The sequence below is a fragment of the Phodopus roborovskii genome, unplaced genomic scaffold (genome assembly GCF_943737965.1).
Source record: "Phodopus roborovskii unplaced genomic scaffold, PHOROB, whole genome shotgun sequence".
Lineage (NCBI taxonomy): Eukaryota > Metazoa > Chordata > Mammalia > Rodentia > Cricetidae > Phodopus > Phodopus roborovskii.
The window spans coordinates 11,656,644-11,674,243 of NW_026126525.1; the positions used below are offsets into that span (position 1 = coordinate 11,656,644).

The 17,600-nt window shown below is 40.7% G+C and overlaps 2 protein-coding genes across 2 annotated transcripts in view; both read left to right on the plus strand.

Annotated features, from left to right (window-relative positions):
• Positions 1–17,600, plus strand: part of Scarb2 (scavenger receptor class B member 2) — a 193,022-nt gene that overhangs the window by 160,019 nt on the left and 15,403 nt on the right. The window lies entirely within an intron of this gene.
• Cxcl9 (C-X-C motif chemokine ligand 9) lies at positions 11,176–15,692 on the plus strand. The gene is made up of 4 exons (XM_051198216.1): positions 11,176–11,310; positions 12,015–12,141; positions 14,303–14,387; positions 15,399–15,692. The coding sequence occupies exons 1-4, from the start codon at positions 11,250–11,252 to the stop codon at positions 15,498–15,500; spliced, it is 375 nt and encodes a 124-aa protein (XP_051054173.1). The 5' UTR covers positions 11,176–11,249; the 3' UTR covers positions 15,501–15,692.

Consider the following 17,600-nt stretch of genomic DNA (forward strand, 5'->3'; position numbering starts at 1 on the left):
GAAAACTACCCAATGTCCACAAGGTGACAGCTGAGGCATGTCTACTCAGTGAAAACAAAGCACATTGAATGACTCTTAGCAACAGTCCTGCATAGATCTTGGTGGGCATGGTGGTGCACACCTGTGAGCACAGCTGCTTGAGAAGCTGAGTTGAGAGGACTGGAAGTTCGAGGCCAGACTGGCCAACTTAGTGAGATGCTGCCTCAAAATCAATCAATCAATCAATCAATCAAAAGGGCATCGCAGAACATTAGCCTACCATGTATGGTGCTTTGGGTTCTGCCTTTAGCTACAGAGATAAAGAAGGAGAATGTCACAGAAGGGCACATGCAGATGACTCCATTTCCCAAAGCTTTTGTTTGTGCTGCTTTTGTGGTTATAGTAGAAGTCAAACACAGAGCTTTGAACCTTGTGCATACCAGAAAGCAAAGAAATGACTAACTTAAAATACATAATTCTGAAGAGAGAAGAGAACACAAGCCACCAGGGACACATCCAGGAGTTCTGGACCAGTAGGGTTCTAGCCTGCCTCTGAGGTAGGTAGGTAACAGCTTGTACTCTAATCTGTATCTCCAATTTGCTGTTGCCTTCTTTTGGAAGGCATATTCCACACTAAAAAACAAACGGGCTGGAGAGATGACAGGTTGCTTACGAGGGCTAGCTGCTCTTCCAGAGGTCCCTGGTTTGGTTTCCACCACCTACATGGCACCTAATGATCGTCAGTAACTCCAGCGCCCTCTCTGGCCTCCTCAGGTATTTCACACAAGCAGTACACAGACATACAAGCAGGTAAAACACTCACATAAAAATCTTTTATAAAAACTTGGCAAGAAAAACAAACCCTGGAATATTACAAATTATGAAATGCCATCATGAACATCAAGCAACTTTACATAGCAAAACAAAGAATTAGAGAATTATCACATTCTAGTACATAATAAAAGAATGGCTTATGTCATCACCACAGAACCCCTTACTAGACCACAGTAAAACTGTGACACATGTATCAGAAGTCCTCTTTCCTGGCCTCATTTTTCCATTCTTCTTGCCCCCTAAATTTACAGAAAAGACCACTATCATCTTAGTACTTGGTGTTGCTACAACAAACAAAGAGTCAGTTACTTATAAAGAACAAAATCTGTTCCTTGCTTCTGGAGGCTGGGGCACTCATGTCAACATGCCTGAACTGGGAGGGCCTTCCTCCTGCTTCTCACACGGTTCCTTGCTCCCTCCAGTATTGCTTCCAAGTGGTGTTTAGTGTCAGTATAGATAAGACAACTGGGAGCCACATGTGTTTTGTTTATTTATACTGACCCCAGTCATTGGAAGACATAAGTTCCTCGGGATCTCAGTTCATTGCTATGTACACTCTATAGTGTAGCCTTGGGATGGCCAATGTGTCACCAGGCAAGAGCAATTTTTCACTTCTCCAGTATCATGGACCAGTATAGTTTATGCAGTCTGCAGTAACAAAAACATCAATATGAAGTGACAGATGCCATATTTTAGTCTGTGCTGAGATGCAAAAGCTGTAGATTTCCTGTATTTGCTTTGTTTTGTTTGTGTTTGTGTTTTTGAGACAGGATTTCTCTGTGTCGCAGTCCTTTCTGTCCTGGAACTCGCTCTGTAGATCAGGCTGGCCTCAAACATACAGAGATCTACTTGCCTCTGCCTCCTGAGTGCTGGGATTAAAGGCATGCACCACCATACCCAGGTCCTCTGTGTGCTTTATAATATATCTGGCATTAAAAGTAAACTACAGTGTTGATGGCAGACACACCAAACACAGAAAGATTTTCATGGCTTAATTCGTATCTGTTTAGCCAGATAACAACTGTACCTGCAACTGCATTTACTTTCTTCCAAGCTAAACCTACATGTGTGTCATTGTGTGTATTTTTCTGAAGTAAAATACACTTCTCTCTCTCCCTCTGTCAGATACCAATGTGTCATTTAAGTCCAGCTCTGCCATCACATTCCCAGAAAAGGAATTCTGAAATTTTCTCTACTTTATTTACAGTTGTTGTTTTTTCTTTTTTAAAATCCAAATAACAGATTGCCTGTTGTCTCTGTTTAACACACTGTTACAGTTGTTTCTTATGGCCTGGTATATAATAGGCATAAATATTTGTTGAATGCACACTTTGCTTTTGCACAGACAGACATTTAATCGTCTCTCAACAGCTCTCTGGAATGTGTCAGCAAACAGGTAGATGTCATGGTTAGGGTGTGTCTCTCCTAAAATTCAGCTGTTAATCACTGTGATGTCTTCAAAGCTGAGGCCTTGGCTTTGGAGATGTCATTTAGAGAGAGGTCATGTACCTAGATTGTAAGAAGCCTTGGTTTGCATCCTAATGCAATAAAATGAAACACATCCCCACCCCCCAAAAGGAGGAGGAGGAGGGGGAGGGAAGGTCTCAAAACAGAGGCAGAGATTTTCTTTTGTCCCCTCTGCCTGGTCTCAAATAATCATACAAAAGCTTATATCGATTATAGAATGCCCAACCGATTGTTCAGGCTTATTACTAATTAGCTCTTACAACTTAAATCAACCTATTTCTATTAATCTACATTTTGCCACATGGCTAGTGGCTTTGCCTGTTCTGTAGCACATCTTGTTCCTCTGGTGGCTGGCTGGATCTCTCCCTGACTCTGCCTTTCTTCTCGCTGAATCTCTACTTGGCTTTCCTGCTTAGCCTTATTCTGCCTGGTTATAGACCAAATCAGCTTTTTATTAACCAATGAAAGCAATAAGTATTCACATTGCACAGAAGTATCATCCCACAACATAGGTCCTTTAAGAGCAGGAATGAAGAGCAGAAGGTTTCTCCCACTGGGTCAAAAAGGTGCCCTTTGTAAAGGTTGTGTTTCTCTTGTGGGTTTGCATGTGTGTTAAGTGGCTGTAAAGGGTTTGACACAGGCCTTATCTCTCTTCCCTTCTGCCGGTGAGGAAGGAGGAAGGCCCTCCCAGTTCAGGCATGTTGAACACCAAGCACTAAGATGATAGTGGCCTTTTCTGTAAATTTAGGGGGCAAGAGGAGTGGAATCATGAGGCCAGGAAAGAGGACCTCTGATACATTCATCACAGTTTTACTGTGGTCTAGTAAGGGGTTCTGTGGTGATGACATAAGCCATTCTTTTATTATGTACTAGAATGTGATAATTCTCTAATTCTTTGTTTTGCTACATACATTTGCTTGATGTTCATGACAGTATCTCATTATTGCTAATATTCCAGAGTTGGTTGTTATTTTTCATTTTTTATAAAAAGAATATTCTCTGCCCCTTTCTCTTTCCCAAGCTCACATTATGGCTGTGTAGGTCATCTTGAAGGTGTCACATTGTTCTTTAGGTTCTGCTCTTTTTTCTTATTATTTTCTTTTTGGTCTCAGACTCAATAATTTCCATGATCTCATCTTCGAATATGTTGATTCTTTTTTCTTCTGATTACTCAAACCTGCCGCTGAAGACCTCTAGCGAGTTTTCATTTTGAGTTTTTGGGTTTTTGTGAGTTGTTGGCAACTGACCCTTGGGCCTCATGAATGCGCTTCCCTGCCAGCCTCTTCAGTTTGAAAACGTTTCAGGTCCCAGAGCTTTTAGTTCCTCTTTTTAATCTTCACCTCTTGTTATCTTTGTGTTGTTGTTGCTCTTTGCACTGGCTTCTTTAGCTCTATAAGCTCTATAACCACTGGTTTAAGACAAGTGATTGATATTTCTAGCTAATCAATCTATTCTTTAGTTCCCTGTCTGGAACCTCATTTGAACTTAATTAGCTCTTCAAAGTCTCCCATCTACATATACAGTCACATTCTGAAAACAGCAGCAGTTAAGTCTTCAACAAAAGGATTTGGGGGGCCATAATCCAGCTCATGTCATGAGTTGTATTCAAGAAAAAAAAAAAAAAAAAACAAAACCATGAGAGAAAGGCAACAAAATAAAGAGTACTTAACTAAAGTGAACTTTTTTCCACTCAAAACATGTAAATGATTGACATACATTTACAATGTCAATACAGTGGTCCCCTCATACTCCCAATTTCACTTTCCACAGGCTCAAACACCCAGCCACTACAAGGGTGAGAGACATCACTTTCACGTACCTCATTATATTGCTATAGCTGTAACTTTTCATCATACCTAGCTTACAAATTAAACCTTATCATAGGTACGTACATATAGAAAAATAGTTTACATATACAGGGTTTAGTATGACCCATAGTTTCAGGCATCTACTGAAGGCTTTGAAGTAGATCCACCATGGATCAGAAAAGACTCTGACCCTACTTGACAACTAATCTTAGAAAGGCTGATTATGTAAGTATGAAACCAAGACAAGCTAAAATGTAACTATGACATAAACTGGAGGGTTGGAACAATAGCTCAGTTGGTACAGTGCTTCCCACTTAAGCATGAGGACCTGAGTTCAAATCCCCAGAATCCATGTACAACAGCCCACAATATGGCTGGCTGATATCCATGGGATGCCTGCCTATGTCTGAAGAGAAAGAATGGAGGAGGAGAGGATGGGGTGGGATGTGGGCTGGAAAGGGGGGAAAGGAAAGGAAACGTTGGTTAGGATGAAAAGTAAGAAAATACATTTTAAAAATCAATTTAAAAAAAAAAGCCCATTGTAGTTTGTGCTTCTAATCCCCATCCTAATGAGGTGGAAACATAAATCTCAGCCAGTATAGCCTACTGGCATATTCTAGGAGAGTAAGAGTCTTTGTTTAAAAAAACATAAAACCAAGCTAGACAGCACCTGAGGAATGACAGTCAAAGCTGACCTCTGGGTTCTACATGCATGTACACCTGTACACACATGAATATACACACACACTGTGTGTGTGTGTCTCTGTCTCTCTGACTATCTCTGTCACACACACAGAGGCACACACACAACACAACTGGAAATAATCTCACACGCTAATTTTTGCATGGTAAATACATATAGAAGACTGAGAAAAAGACACATGTACATACCAGTTAAGGTTATTACAAAATTAGCCTTCTCTTTCTGGCAAGCAAATGTTACAGAAAATATTGAAAATTCTTATCATTTGTCTTTTTAATTTCAAAGAAGGGAAAGCTAAACACATTTGTTAGGAGACATGGTTTCAATGTGCTGCCCATGTTGGCCCTGAACCCTGGGGTTCCAGTAATCATCCCATCTCAGCCTCCTCAGTTGCTAGGACTACAGGTACACACCACCTCACACTGTGCCAGAAAGAAAAATCACTTAAGAGATAAGAGCATTATTGTATTACTGATACTAGAGAACCTAGCATTGAGAATAGTCTCTATATAAAGAGCCATTTTAAAATACATCATCTACATAAAAGCAATCTTTCTATAAAGTTCATTTGTGTGTGTGCATGTGTTTGTGAGTGTCATAAATCTCTGTAGCATGCTTTCTTGACTACAACTCTTCATTCCATCTTTAGAGATGCTTTACCCTTTATAGTGCCTGCTCCATTTTTAGAGTCCATCCTCACAATCCCTTCCCTTCTCTGTCTATTATTGTACAGTCACTTGCAGCTTCTGGATGGCTTCTCACTCTTCCTTTACTTTCTTACAGTTAGGACCTCCAGTTTTTCCCTCCAGATCGAATTCAAACAGCTACTTGAAGCTTTTCACAATAGATGGAGATTTCAATGCTCCCACTAATTGTGTACTATCCCTTTATGTTACATTTATGTCCTACAGTCATTATTTGTTTAATGCTGATTTGCCCCCAAATAAACTAGAAGCTCTTTGAGGGCAAAAATATTTGTGTCCTTAGAATCTAGAATCATAATAAAAGTTTTATGAATGCACTAGAGTGAATGATCAAAAGGGTAAATAAAACGTTTGTGAACATGGAATTTTCCAGCATAGAAGTTCACACCTATAATCCCAAGGCTCAGATGCTGAGTCTTAGGAAGTCAAGGCCATCCTCAATTGTGTGAAAAAAATTAGGTCAGGTGGCTACATGAGGCCATCTCTCCAAAACAAAAAAACAAACAACAACAACAAAACAAAAGTGGATTAATAAAATGGATTTTTCCCTTAGAGGCTTTTGTTTGTTTTGTTTCTTTAGATTTACATAATTTTATATATATGGGTGTTTTGTGTGCAGGCATGTCTGTGTACCACATGCATGCAATGCTTTAGAGGCCACAAAGGGTGACAGATCCTCTGGAACTGGAGTTATAGCCAATTATTAGCTACCATGTTGGGTCCTGGGAACTGAATTTATGTCTTCAGAAAGAGCAGCAAGGGCTCTTAACACTTCTCAGCCCCAGCCCTTGTAGAGTTATTTTTTAAACTTTTAAGTGAATCACTTAAAGTAAGTATGAATATATAAAACAGAAAAACATGCTTTCTCTTTTCGGGGTGATTTTCTTTGGCCTTGGAAGCAGATTTTTGTGATTATTATTACTGCATGTCATCAGATTGCAGTCTGGCTCCCCACAAGTCACAGAACAACACAACTGTGCTGTTGCCAGCATTGGATCACATCTGTCCTTGAAAAAATGCCCATCTAACCAGCCCTGGGGCCTTTATAAACCACAAAGCCAAGATAATAAGATTAAAGAAGGAAGATTTTGTTGCTTTTTGTTAGTGACCTGAATATGGAAAAAGTAGGATATGCTATCAATAAAGTTTTTTGTTGTTGTTGTTGTTGTTTTTTTTTTTTTTTTTTTTTTTTTTTAAGGAATGACTCCCTGACTGAGGGCAAAGGGCAAAGAATTCAGGATGCAAACTCATAGCTCGAGACTTTCGAGAAATACACCATTTTCAAGTTAGTATCCTTGAATGCTAGCAGAAACTTGTGAAGAGGGGAAGTCCACATAGCAGGCTATTCAAACAAACATATGAGTTTCAACTTAAGAGAAATGTACACCCCATGACAAGCCAAGCAAAGCCTCTGGTCTTTGCTACGACAGTCCACTGCTAACCTATTTAAACGAGCTACACAATAAACAGGTGGAAGGGTAGGCCAGATGGCACACACAGGGCCAACAAGCCTGCTGTGCCTGGCTGTTGGGGATTACACCACCACTGAGTTCCTCAGGGACACTGACTTGGAAAAGAAGAAATTTTGTTGTTGTCATCATCCAAGGGGAACTGTCTGTTGATTGCAACAGTCCTGATAATCCTTGGCTTTCTTCCCAGGCCTGTGAGAAACTCCAGCAACATCCTGTCTTACTTAGCAAGTTTCTATTTCTCCTAAAAAGCTGCCTATCCATAAGTGCAGTCTGTGGGTCTCTCTCTTCCTCCCAGTCTGCCCGGAACTTCCTCTGGAAGCTGGTGTGAATTTGTCAAAAAAAAAAAAAAAAGGGGGGGGGGGAGTCTGGAAAGCAAATGTCTTAAGAGGCCTGAACCCAAATGGTCTATCTTTATGCTTAAGGGCCCAGGCTAATCTGACAAGCATTAACCAACGAAGATATTCCCACTGCTCAGGAGGGCTCCTTAATGCTAGTGAGGAAGGAGCCCTTGCAAGGCAGCAGGAAGCCCGAGCTCTGGAGGTCACTGCCTCTGGGGAGCAGACCATCTGGGGCTCCAGGGCTCTGGGGCTCAGGGCATCCTGGGTTAAGATGTTCAGGGGCTCTAGCCAACCTCAACACTAGCTCCTCAGGGTCACCTCAGCCACCTCCGCCCTCCCAGGGATATTCCCAAGCCCTTTGTCCTCCATGCCCTGAGCTGGGCTTCTGGAGCCATTGCTCCCTCCCACCCTCACCAAGGCTCCAGAGAAAGCCATATACAGGGCTTCCAGGCGTCCTTCCAGTTGAGCCTCCACTCCACTTCTTTCTCAGGACAAATGGCCTCCTCAGGCCAGGACGCTGGGGCAGTGGGGACCAGGGCACACACTACCTTCCTCCCTAAAGTGCTTCTGGTCTTCAGCAGATGAGTGCAGGCAGCCCCGGCAGCTATACACGTACAATGAGCGAGCGTTGGGCGCTCCGGGTGGAGGAAAGTTCTGGAAGCAAACTGGCTAGGCATGCGCACTGTGCATAGCCACACTAGAAGAGGTCACAGAATCTGTGGCTCAAGATTGCAGTACTTGGCTGATGCCTGCTCTGCCCAACTGGGCTCTGGTCCCTGCTTGTTGCTTATGAACATCTATACTGAATACTTACTGTATTAGGCTTCGAGAGCATTCTTCCAGGAAAGATGCTGTGTTATCATCATGTTCAGACATGGATCTTTGCAAACCTTCCTCCCAATGAAAGGAGAGAATATAGAGTATCCCAGATAAGCTAACATTGCTTACTCTATCTGCTCAATGAGGACAGGTCATGGGGTGCCACGAGAACAGACTGTGGAGCTAAGTGACATCCCAAAATCGGGATGCTGAATAAGGTAAAATTATCGCACTGCAGGGTAAGCATGAAGAGTGGTCACATTACAGATGCGAAGAAGACTCGAGCAGTGAGTCAAGGCATGAGAAAGACTGATGCAATTAGAGTCTGGAAGAGTAAACTAGACAGCTCACGCTGAGCCTTCTTCCTCTTTATTCTAAGAAGTCTCCATCAGCTCTGCTAGAAAGATTAGCCACTGGCTCCGTGGTGGTGGTGTTTGACGGTGTGATCTCTGTGTATACACTTTGACAGTTTTGTACATGCTTGTACTGAATTGTAAGCATTTTCACCCACCGTTGCCCTCTCTCATCCCTTACTCCCATTGAAACCCTTCTTCCCAGAAATGCCCTTCCTACTTTGAACTCATTTCTTTTTTGACTCATAAACGTTAAACTAAGGGTGGGTGGGGCCTCCTGAGCCCCTCCCCTAGGTATGATGAAACGATTGACGAAGTTCTGCGTGTCCTGAGCAGGTAAACACAGTAGCGGTGAGTTCATGAGTGCAATGGGATGTCACAGTCCAGAAAACTAGCAGTACTCCTCCCCAACACTGGCTCTAACATTCCTTCTAGCCGCTCCTCTAGGATTGTCCCTGAACCTGGAGGCAGTTGCCAACTCTCCACCCTTTGACTAGTTACAAATCTCTGTTTGACTGCTACCCACTGGCAGTATATTCTTGCTATTAATCTTTTAACAACCATCTGTGAAACTGGCCGTTGTTTTCTTAGGTAAGAGAGCCAAGGCTGGCAGAAGCTATCTATACGCAACAATTATCAAGTAGTAAAACTGGTACCTGAACCAGAGTCCACCCTAGCTGCCATCATAGTCATTACCAGGACTAAGCATAACCAATGGCTATATGTATCAAAAGTCACCTCAGGTTTTTTTTTATAAAATAATTTTTGTTAATATTTTATTCAGGTATACTAATCCACAGAGAAATGAATAAAGATTGTGCATCGTGTAACATAAAATGCAGATATGTTATTCACTTATTCTAAAATATGCATTCTTTAGAGATAGGGGAAGAATAATTACTCCAAGGACAACCATCAATCTGGGAAGGCTAAAAAATTCTTAGATGTCAGCTGGGACACAAGATGTAGATCTACAACTCCAATACAGGAGAATGGCAAGTCCAAAGCCAGCCTGGGGTACAGAGTGAGATCTTGACCTTATTTAAAAAAACAAAACAAAACAAAAACAACAACAAAAAACTTTTACAATGATTAGTTCAACCGAAGTTTAACCTCACTTTATAAAATCCATTTCTTAGTATAATATATATGTATATATATATGTGTGTGTATATACACATATGTATATGTATTGCTAAACTGTTCAGATGACTTATTTTTACTGGAGGAATATGTCTAGTTTTTATCTTACAGGGACTTCAGAGTACCTTGGGGTGTGTTGCTTATGTATCTAACGGCTCTCCAGAACTGCCTACCATTCAGTCAAGTCAGCTGGCCTAGGGGATAATGAATAGAGAGAGAAGGGAGCTACAGAGAGAAGAGGAAATGTAATTTATGTGCTGTTGTTCATTTTGTTCAATGGTATTCTTCCAGGACAAGTTTAAAAGGAAACTACACTATCTAGTTCACTGAAACCCAGGTGTAGTCATCTCTAGAGGAGATAAAAAGCTGAAAGCCTAGATCCAGCCTATGTAGAGACAACATCTAGATGTATACATACTCAACTACAGCTCAGTATCATCTCTTAGCTGTCATCTTTCCCTGTTAGTGAGTGTACACAATGTGTGAAGTAGAGTCAAAGTTTCTAATACTTTTTGCCAGTCCTATCTTAATTAACTATTGTGTGAAGTAGAGCAAGAAAAAAAAATAGCTTTGCCAGTCTTATCCAGTGTTCAGTGGGATGATTGCCGTACTTTCATTATATTCTAATTACAGCCTTGCCTTGTCTGGACATGAAGTATCATAGGACTATATATAGCACCAACACTATATGTACTTTTATTTGCTCCTTTTTCTCAGTATTTTGAAATGGTCATTTTTGGCTCTGTTTGTTTGTCCTGTTTTTTTTTTTCCTTTCCTCCAGCTCTCATCCTGTCCCAGAGAATATTCTCTGAGGACACTTGATATTATTCTCTCCAGTTTTGGTTTCAACAGCTGCAAGAATTTCGAACAGGCAGAACATTCGAATAGCTACTTTTTAAAAAAATTATTTGCTGTTAAATGCTGTTTAAAATCTGTAGTCTCTTTAAACTCCTTAGAAAATACATATTAATGCATGTTCTCACTTCACAGTCACACCACCAGTGATGCAGACACTTGGTGAAATGTCTAGAACAGGTAGAGAGGAATGAAACAGCTAATGTAATGAGTAAAATGACAGCAAACTGTAGAAACAATGAGAAAAAGTGAATTTACCACAAGCAGAAAATAATCTAGTCCCTCAACAAATTAAGATGTCTGAGAAATAGGAGAAAAGACTAATTAGCCATATAATGTACAGACATATGTACACTACAAATACCAGAGTCACCCCCCTGAATTTTAATACATCTCCAATAGGAAGCACACCTCCTACCTTCATTGTACGACACTAATATATTCATTGGATAATCCATTCTGCATCCAGGTAGCAACTTTAGCTGTGCTAAAAGCAGGCACTAGTGGTTTCACATCCCTTCCTATAAACTATCCGTTTATGTGAAATGGAAATAAAGCATGAAGAAATTCCCTGGGATCTGAGAGTAGGGTTTTCCCCAGGACAATCGAGTCTGTGGTTAATTTAGTTCTTCTAGGTCAGCTGAGGAGATCAGCCAATCAGAGATGAGAAGGGAAAGGGACTTCCTAAATAAATATGATTCCCAGGAACATGTTCTCTAAAGACATTCTTCGACTTGAATCCGACACAGTGATTCAATAGAACTCTGCTCTGCCATGAAGTCAACTGTTCTTTTTCTCTTGGGTATCATTCTCCTGGACCAGTGTGGGGTTCAAGGTGAGGAGTTAGTATTGAGTTAGTAAATTCAGAGATGTGCATCACTGAGAACTCAGAAATCAGAGGCTGCCTCTGGCCCTTTTATATTCATGACTTTGTTTACCTTGAACAAATACCCTCCCTAGAAACTTCTTTAAAGTAGAAGTTTTGTAGTTAATGTATGATAGAAAAACCTATGCAAATAGATGCTGAGTCTATGGAAATACTAAAGGACAAAGACAATTATGTGTAAAAAGATTTTTCAGAGCAGTCAGGGTGAGAAAGGAAAAGAGTTGAAGTGGTATGTGGTTATTTAAGTAGAGCTTTCTGTCCATACCTACATCAACCCCATGCCCCTGAGGTCAGGTAATAAATGGTTGGGGAACCAGTCCTCGTAGTATAGATGGATTATGTGTATATGCCTAACTTCAATAGGGATTTAATTAAGTATTGTGGAAGTTTTCTGTTCTACCAGGTTGTGGAGTAAGGTAGTGGACTCCGAGTGATCTAAACTGTAATTCTTCCCCTGTTCCCTTTTGCTAAATGACTTTTCTTTAACCCTGGCTTCCTCATTTACAGAACAAAAATAATGTCTACCTTGAAACTCTGTGGTGATGATTTACACACACTCAGGGATGACAATAATGATTGGGTCAAATGCATCATTCTAATCAACCATACCAAGAGGGACATAGACCTAAACATGTGTATTATCTTTCCTACAGGAACCCTAGTCATAAGGAGTCATCGTTGCTCCTGCATCAGCACCAGCCGAGGCTCGATCCACTACAGGTCCTTAAGAGATCTCAAACAGTTTGCCCCCAGCCCTCATTGCAACAAAACTGAAATCATGTGAGTAAAAGCTTCCAACTCATGCATTTCCTTCTGAACTTGGTGGGAGTCTCACCTTCAGACTGCTTGCTCTCATGGGCAGTTGGATCCTCAATAAATCTGTCTGCTCTAATTTTTTTCTTATCCCCTCAAATAAGAAATTTCTGATAGACACTGAAAATGAAAGATGATATGCCTTTTAAATAATGAAGTGTTCCCAAGACTAACTTATCTTTTTAAGGCTATTTTGGATTGTAATTCAGAAAACATGTATTTGAATGTCAAAAATTGGCTTCCATGAATGCGCTCAAACTACACTGAGTGAAATTCTCAGTGAATTAATAAAACATAAATTTTAATAGATAAAAGGCAATACAATTGGGATTTTTTAAAAATGGGCTCCCAGATGCTTAACTGTTTAAGGCAGATTGTTGAAAAGAAAATAGTTGTAATTCTGCTCTCCTGGCCCCTCAGTACCTTCATCTCTTTCACGTGTGTGCTCCTGCTTATATGTGATGTGTACATGTATACATGCATACAAAAGTAAAGTCAATAAGGTTACACGTGATATCTCGTAGTTACTGCTTCTCTGTTAATTCAAGTTCCTAAGTTTCAATTTCCTGAAGGTAACTATGGAATAGTCCAGAAACAAATGGTTTGTAAGTTTTTAGAAATTTCACTATGGTACATTGTTGCAATTGCTTCATTTTGATATTACTTGTTGTTGCTGATATCTTATTTTAGTTTACACATTAGACTTTAAGTACATAGGCACCATCCAAGAGTGTAAGAACCTAGACATCTTCCTTTTGGGTAAGTTCTTATTTGTAATTTGAATTTTCTTTAACATATTAATAATGGACAGTTTCTCACACCAGTTAATTTTCTCTAATAACGCCATACTTGTAGGGTTTTTTGAGGAGAGGGACTAGAAATTGAACCCAGGACTTTGCATGGGCTATTCATATGCTATCCACTGAACACTACTCCTGAGCCCTAAGAATAACTTTAAATTTTTCAAGAGATGGCTGAGAGGTTAATTGCACTTGTTGCTGGGTTTTGTTGTTTGTTGGTTGATTTGTTGGTTTGGTTTGGTTTTCGTGACAGGGTTTCTCTGTGTAGTCCTGGCTGTCCTGGATTCACTCTGTAGACCAGGCTGGTCTCAAATTCAGAGATCTGTCTACCTCTGCCTCTGTGCTAGGATTAAAGGCATATGCCACCACCAGTCGGCATGCTCCCAAAAAAAGCACTTGAGTGTAGTTTGTATCACCCACGTTGGACAAGTTGCAGCCATCTGTAACTCCACCCCCAGGAGGTCCTGCACCCTCTTCTGGGCTCAGTGGGTAACTGTATACAAGTACACATATTCATACAGAGACACATGTAAATTAAAAGTAAAATCACATATTCACATAGAGACACACATAAATTAAAAGTAAAATAATTTTTAAGTCATTATTCTGTGTGTTCAAGTGCACATACCACAGCAGGACAACTTAGTGGAGTCAGTTCTCTCCTCTGTCCTTATTTGAGTTTCTGGGGGTTGAATTCACTCTCCAAGCCTAGGAGGCAAGTATACTTACCCACTGAGCCAACTCGCTGGCCCTAATAATGACTTTTAATGGCTAAATTGTTTTATGCCATATCGATATGCCATAATTTGCAGAGTCAATGCTCATTGCTAGAAATGTAGGTTATGTCAAAAATTTTACAATTGTCACACCATTACTGTTGCTAGCAATACTTTCTAGATATTAGAATTCTGTTTGTTTGTTTTGTGACAGAATCTTCTTATGTAGCCAAGGATAGCATCAACCTCAAGATTCTCTTACATCAGCTACCTGAGTACTGGAATTCCAGGCCCCCATTCCCAGCCTCTTGGAAATTAGAGTTGTGACATGAAAGGCTATGCATATGTAAGACCTTTGACACCTAAACCAAGGGAAGTCTATATGGAATAGCTATTATTCTCAAGTTGTCTAGAGAAATTAATATTAAAAAATGTGACTTCTCCTGAAAAGTCTGCTACAATTTCTGAAATCTTCCTGTTAATCTCAACACATTTTTTCTGTATTTTAAGTGGTTTCATTGGAAAACTCTCAGTATCTCCCCCCCCCACTATTTCTACTAAGAATTGTTAAATTGTTATTGGGGAGAAAGCTCACTGGTGTTTCTCTGGCAGCGCTACACTGAAGAGTGGTACTCAAACCTGTCTGAACCCAGATTCGGCAAATGTAAAGAAGCTGATAAAAGAATGGGAGAAACAGGTTGGTGATGGGGTGATGGGGGAAGACACACAATTTCCTTCTTTTGGAGAGTAACTGTAACTCATGGGGATATGGGTGTGTCCATTGAGGATACATTTCCATCCATTTGAATTGTATCAAATACTAAGAATTCAAAAGTAACAAACTATAGCAGACCATAATTAACAATGTATAAAAACCCAGACTTAGTGGGAGACATATAGGATAGTGTACACACAAGAATCTTGAAATTTATGAAGCAAAGAGTAATTGACTTGGCCAGGAAGTGGAACAGAGAGCATTAAGGTAGACTTCGCTGTATCAAGTGACCTTTGATTTAGATCTTAAAGGAGAAGGTATTTGCCAGGAAGGTAATTAAGCACAGTGTGGGTGGTAGTGGTTTCTCGAAGTTCGGTGCTTCTGATGTAATGCAGTTGGAATTTAAGTGAGGCAAACACAAGACTGAGATGGGAAAGAAACCAGGACAGAATGGGAAGAGCCCCAGCTGTTAAGCTTCGGGCAAGCACGCCCCTTTTCACCTTCAGCGCTTCTCAACCTTCCTAATGCTCCAACCCTTTAATACAGCTCCTCATGCTGTGGTGACCCCCAACGACAAAATTATGCTGTTGTCAATCCATAACTATAATTTGGCTATTGTTATGAATTGTAATGTAAGTATCTGATAAGCAACCCCCAAAGGAGTCTCAACCCCACAGGTTGAGAACCACCGGCTTATATGTAAGGTGGAAGATCAGTACCAGCCCCAGCGGGCTGCGCTTGTTTGGCACAGGTGGGTAATGAAGGAGGGTGAAGTGAAAACAGGGAAATGCCAGGAAGAAGAACAAACATGAGCAAAGAGGGAGCTGTGGTTGCTTCTCTGACATGGGGAGAATGGTTGGCATGGCTAGTCTCTTGAGAGAGCAGTGACTTATGGTGGTTCTGGGGAGAAGGAAGGACAGCTGGGAGGAGTTCAACCATCTGGAGCGAAAATGGCAACATTTGAAAGCATTGTCTTTTTCTCACTTTCTGCAGATCAGCCAAAAGAAGAAGCAAAAAAGGGGGAGAAAACAGCAAAAGAACAAGAAAACTGGAAAAGCTAAAAAACCCAAAGGTCCTCATGCAAAGACTCCCTAAGAGACCACTTTACCAACAAGTGCTCTGAGTTTAAATGGCTTTTAGAGGATACTGAAATGCCTTCGGTGGGGAGTGGGCTCTAGCACAAACTCATGAAGTTGGTTAGAAATATAAAGCATGATTTTAAAAGTATAACTAATGCCAGAAAGCTAATTGTCAAATCCAAATAGTAAGGGTTGCTAGAGACAAAAACTGTCTTTGTTATACTCAGCCAACAAAATTGTATCACGCTCTTGAGCAAGGTCATGATAATATCAGATCTGAACAAGTGTCCCTGGATGCTTATCCCATGCACAGCAGCTGTCTGGGCTTCCAGAGTCACACATTGCAGCATCCACAGGGTTCTGTATGCTGGCCATCAGCAGCTGCACATGGACCAGCCTATAGGCCCAGCATGCAGTATATCAAAGAGATCATGCTAATGGTTTTTGGGTTCCACAAGAGACATTGCCAGACATGGCTTTTAGAGTCTTCCATGTAGCTTTTGAGACCGTGTGATTTCATCATTGATTTGATCCCATATTCAAGGCTCATTTCCAGTTAGCTTCTTAAATAAAACCCTTCTAGAGGGCTGCAGTCATAGCTTAGTGGTAGAGCACCTGCCTTGCATAGACAAGGCCCTGGAGTTGATCACTAACAGTGCAAAAACTTAGTAATTAAAAAATTTTTTCTGGCTACTCAAATTCTCTGAAGTCTCTTTTTTCACTTGTTGCTCAGCATCTCATGAGTAAACACTTCGCTGTTACCTAATTATTTTTTGTGTGTTTTTCTCTTTCCAATAGGATTGCTTTTAGATCCCATGGGTTATTCCCATAAATCTTCCATGGTGCCTAAAACTTGATTCTGAATGATTTCTTAATTGCATGTGTTAGAGGTAGAAAGGCCATTAGACACCAGGCATTGACCAACCCTGGCTATTCTATGTTGCACAACTCTAACCCTTGATCTTTTTTTTTTCCCCACTTTCTCATCTGGCAATCCTAGAATTCACTATGCAGACAAGGCTAGCCTTGAACTCACATATATCTGCCTTCTAAATGCTGGGATTAAAGGTGTATACTACCTCCTTTTTTTTAAAACATATTTTTTTCTACTTAGCTTTCATATTATCTTCAGGCATCATCAATACACTAGCCATCATCAAAGTATAACCTTCCCTTTTGACAGGATGCTAACATCTTAAACACATGGGAATCACATGTTTAAGACATTTGTGGCTATTCCCAAACTGTTTACAAAATACATAGGACATCTTGAATCCCATAAGCTGACAACAAAAAGTGGCTTTATTGATCCTCAAGTGCCAGACCTTTCCCCATTCAAAAATTCTTCTATTGCCATTCCTGCTCAGCTCTGGTTCCCACAAATTAACGAAACAGCTGCCAACTCCTTTAATAAGTTCAGGGGGATATGAATTTCATTGTCACCTTCCCTCGTTTCAGGATGCCCAGAGTATTATCATGTCAATTGCCACATCTGAAAATCAGTGGTAAGCTGCCAAGGCAGGGACTGGGCTAGAGAAGTGGTCTGTGCTTGTAGAGGAGCCAGAGTTCCCAGCAACCACATTGGGGAACTCACAACCTCTTGGAACTCCAGCTCCAGGGGATCCAGTTCTTCCGGTCATTGAACAGATGTGCACAAGCCCACACTCAGGCATGACATACACATAACTTAAAAGCAAAATGAAATCTTTACAAAAATACGTTTTTAAAAAACCAAGAGCTACAGGAAACAGTAAATTCTGTTGGTGGAGACATGGACAGGGCCAAGTTAGCCTCTGCTGGGGTTGGAAACTGTCTTAGAGAGTAGGAGGTCCAGTGAGCTAAGTAGAAAAGAATGTCTCTGGCTAAAACTTCAGCCTCCATTCATGCACTTCCCCAAATCTGTCATCCCTCGCACTGCAGGTGGTTTTGAGTATTGCTGGTGGGAATCCTAGCCAAACACCAGCTTTTTCCAAGTAACATACTCTGAAAAAAAAAATCTAAAAATGTTTCTTAACTAGTTAGCCTATGGCCCTTGCACATGACAAGTGGGCAGTGTACATAACAACCAGCCAAATACTGTGTTTTCACTATGTAACCACAGTGGATATATAGCATA

Bases quoted from the DNA above. Each gene is read 5' to 3' on its own strand.
- Cxcl9 (XM_051198216.1), top strand. From the start codon at position 11,250: ATGAAGTCAACTGTTCTTTTTCTCTTGGGTATCATTCTCCTGGACCAG. The intron at 11,311-12,014 runs GTGAGGAGTTAG...TCTTTCCTACAG, and splicing joins GGACCAGTGTGGGGTTCAAG to GAACCCTAGTCATAAGGAGT. The intron at 14,388-15,398 runs GTTGGTGATGGG...CACTTTCTGCAG, and splicing joins TAAAAGAATGGGAGAAACAG to ATCAGCCAAAAGAAGAAGCA.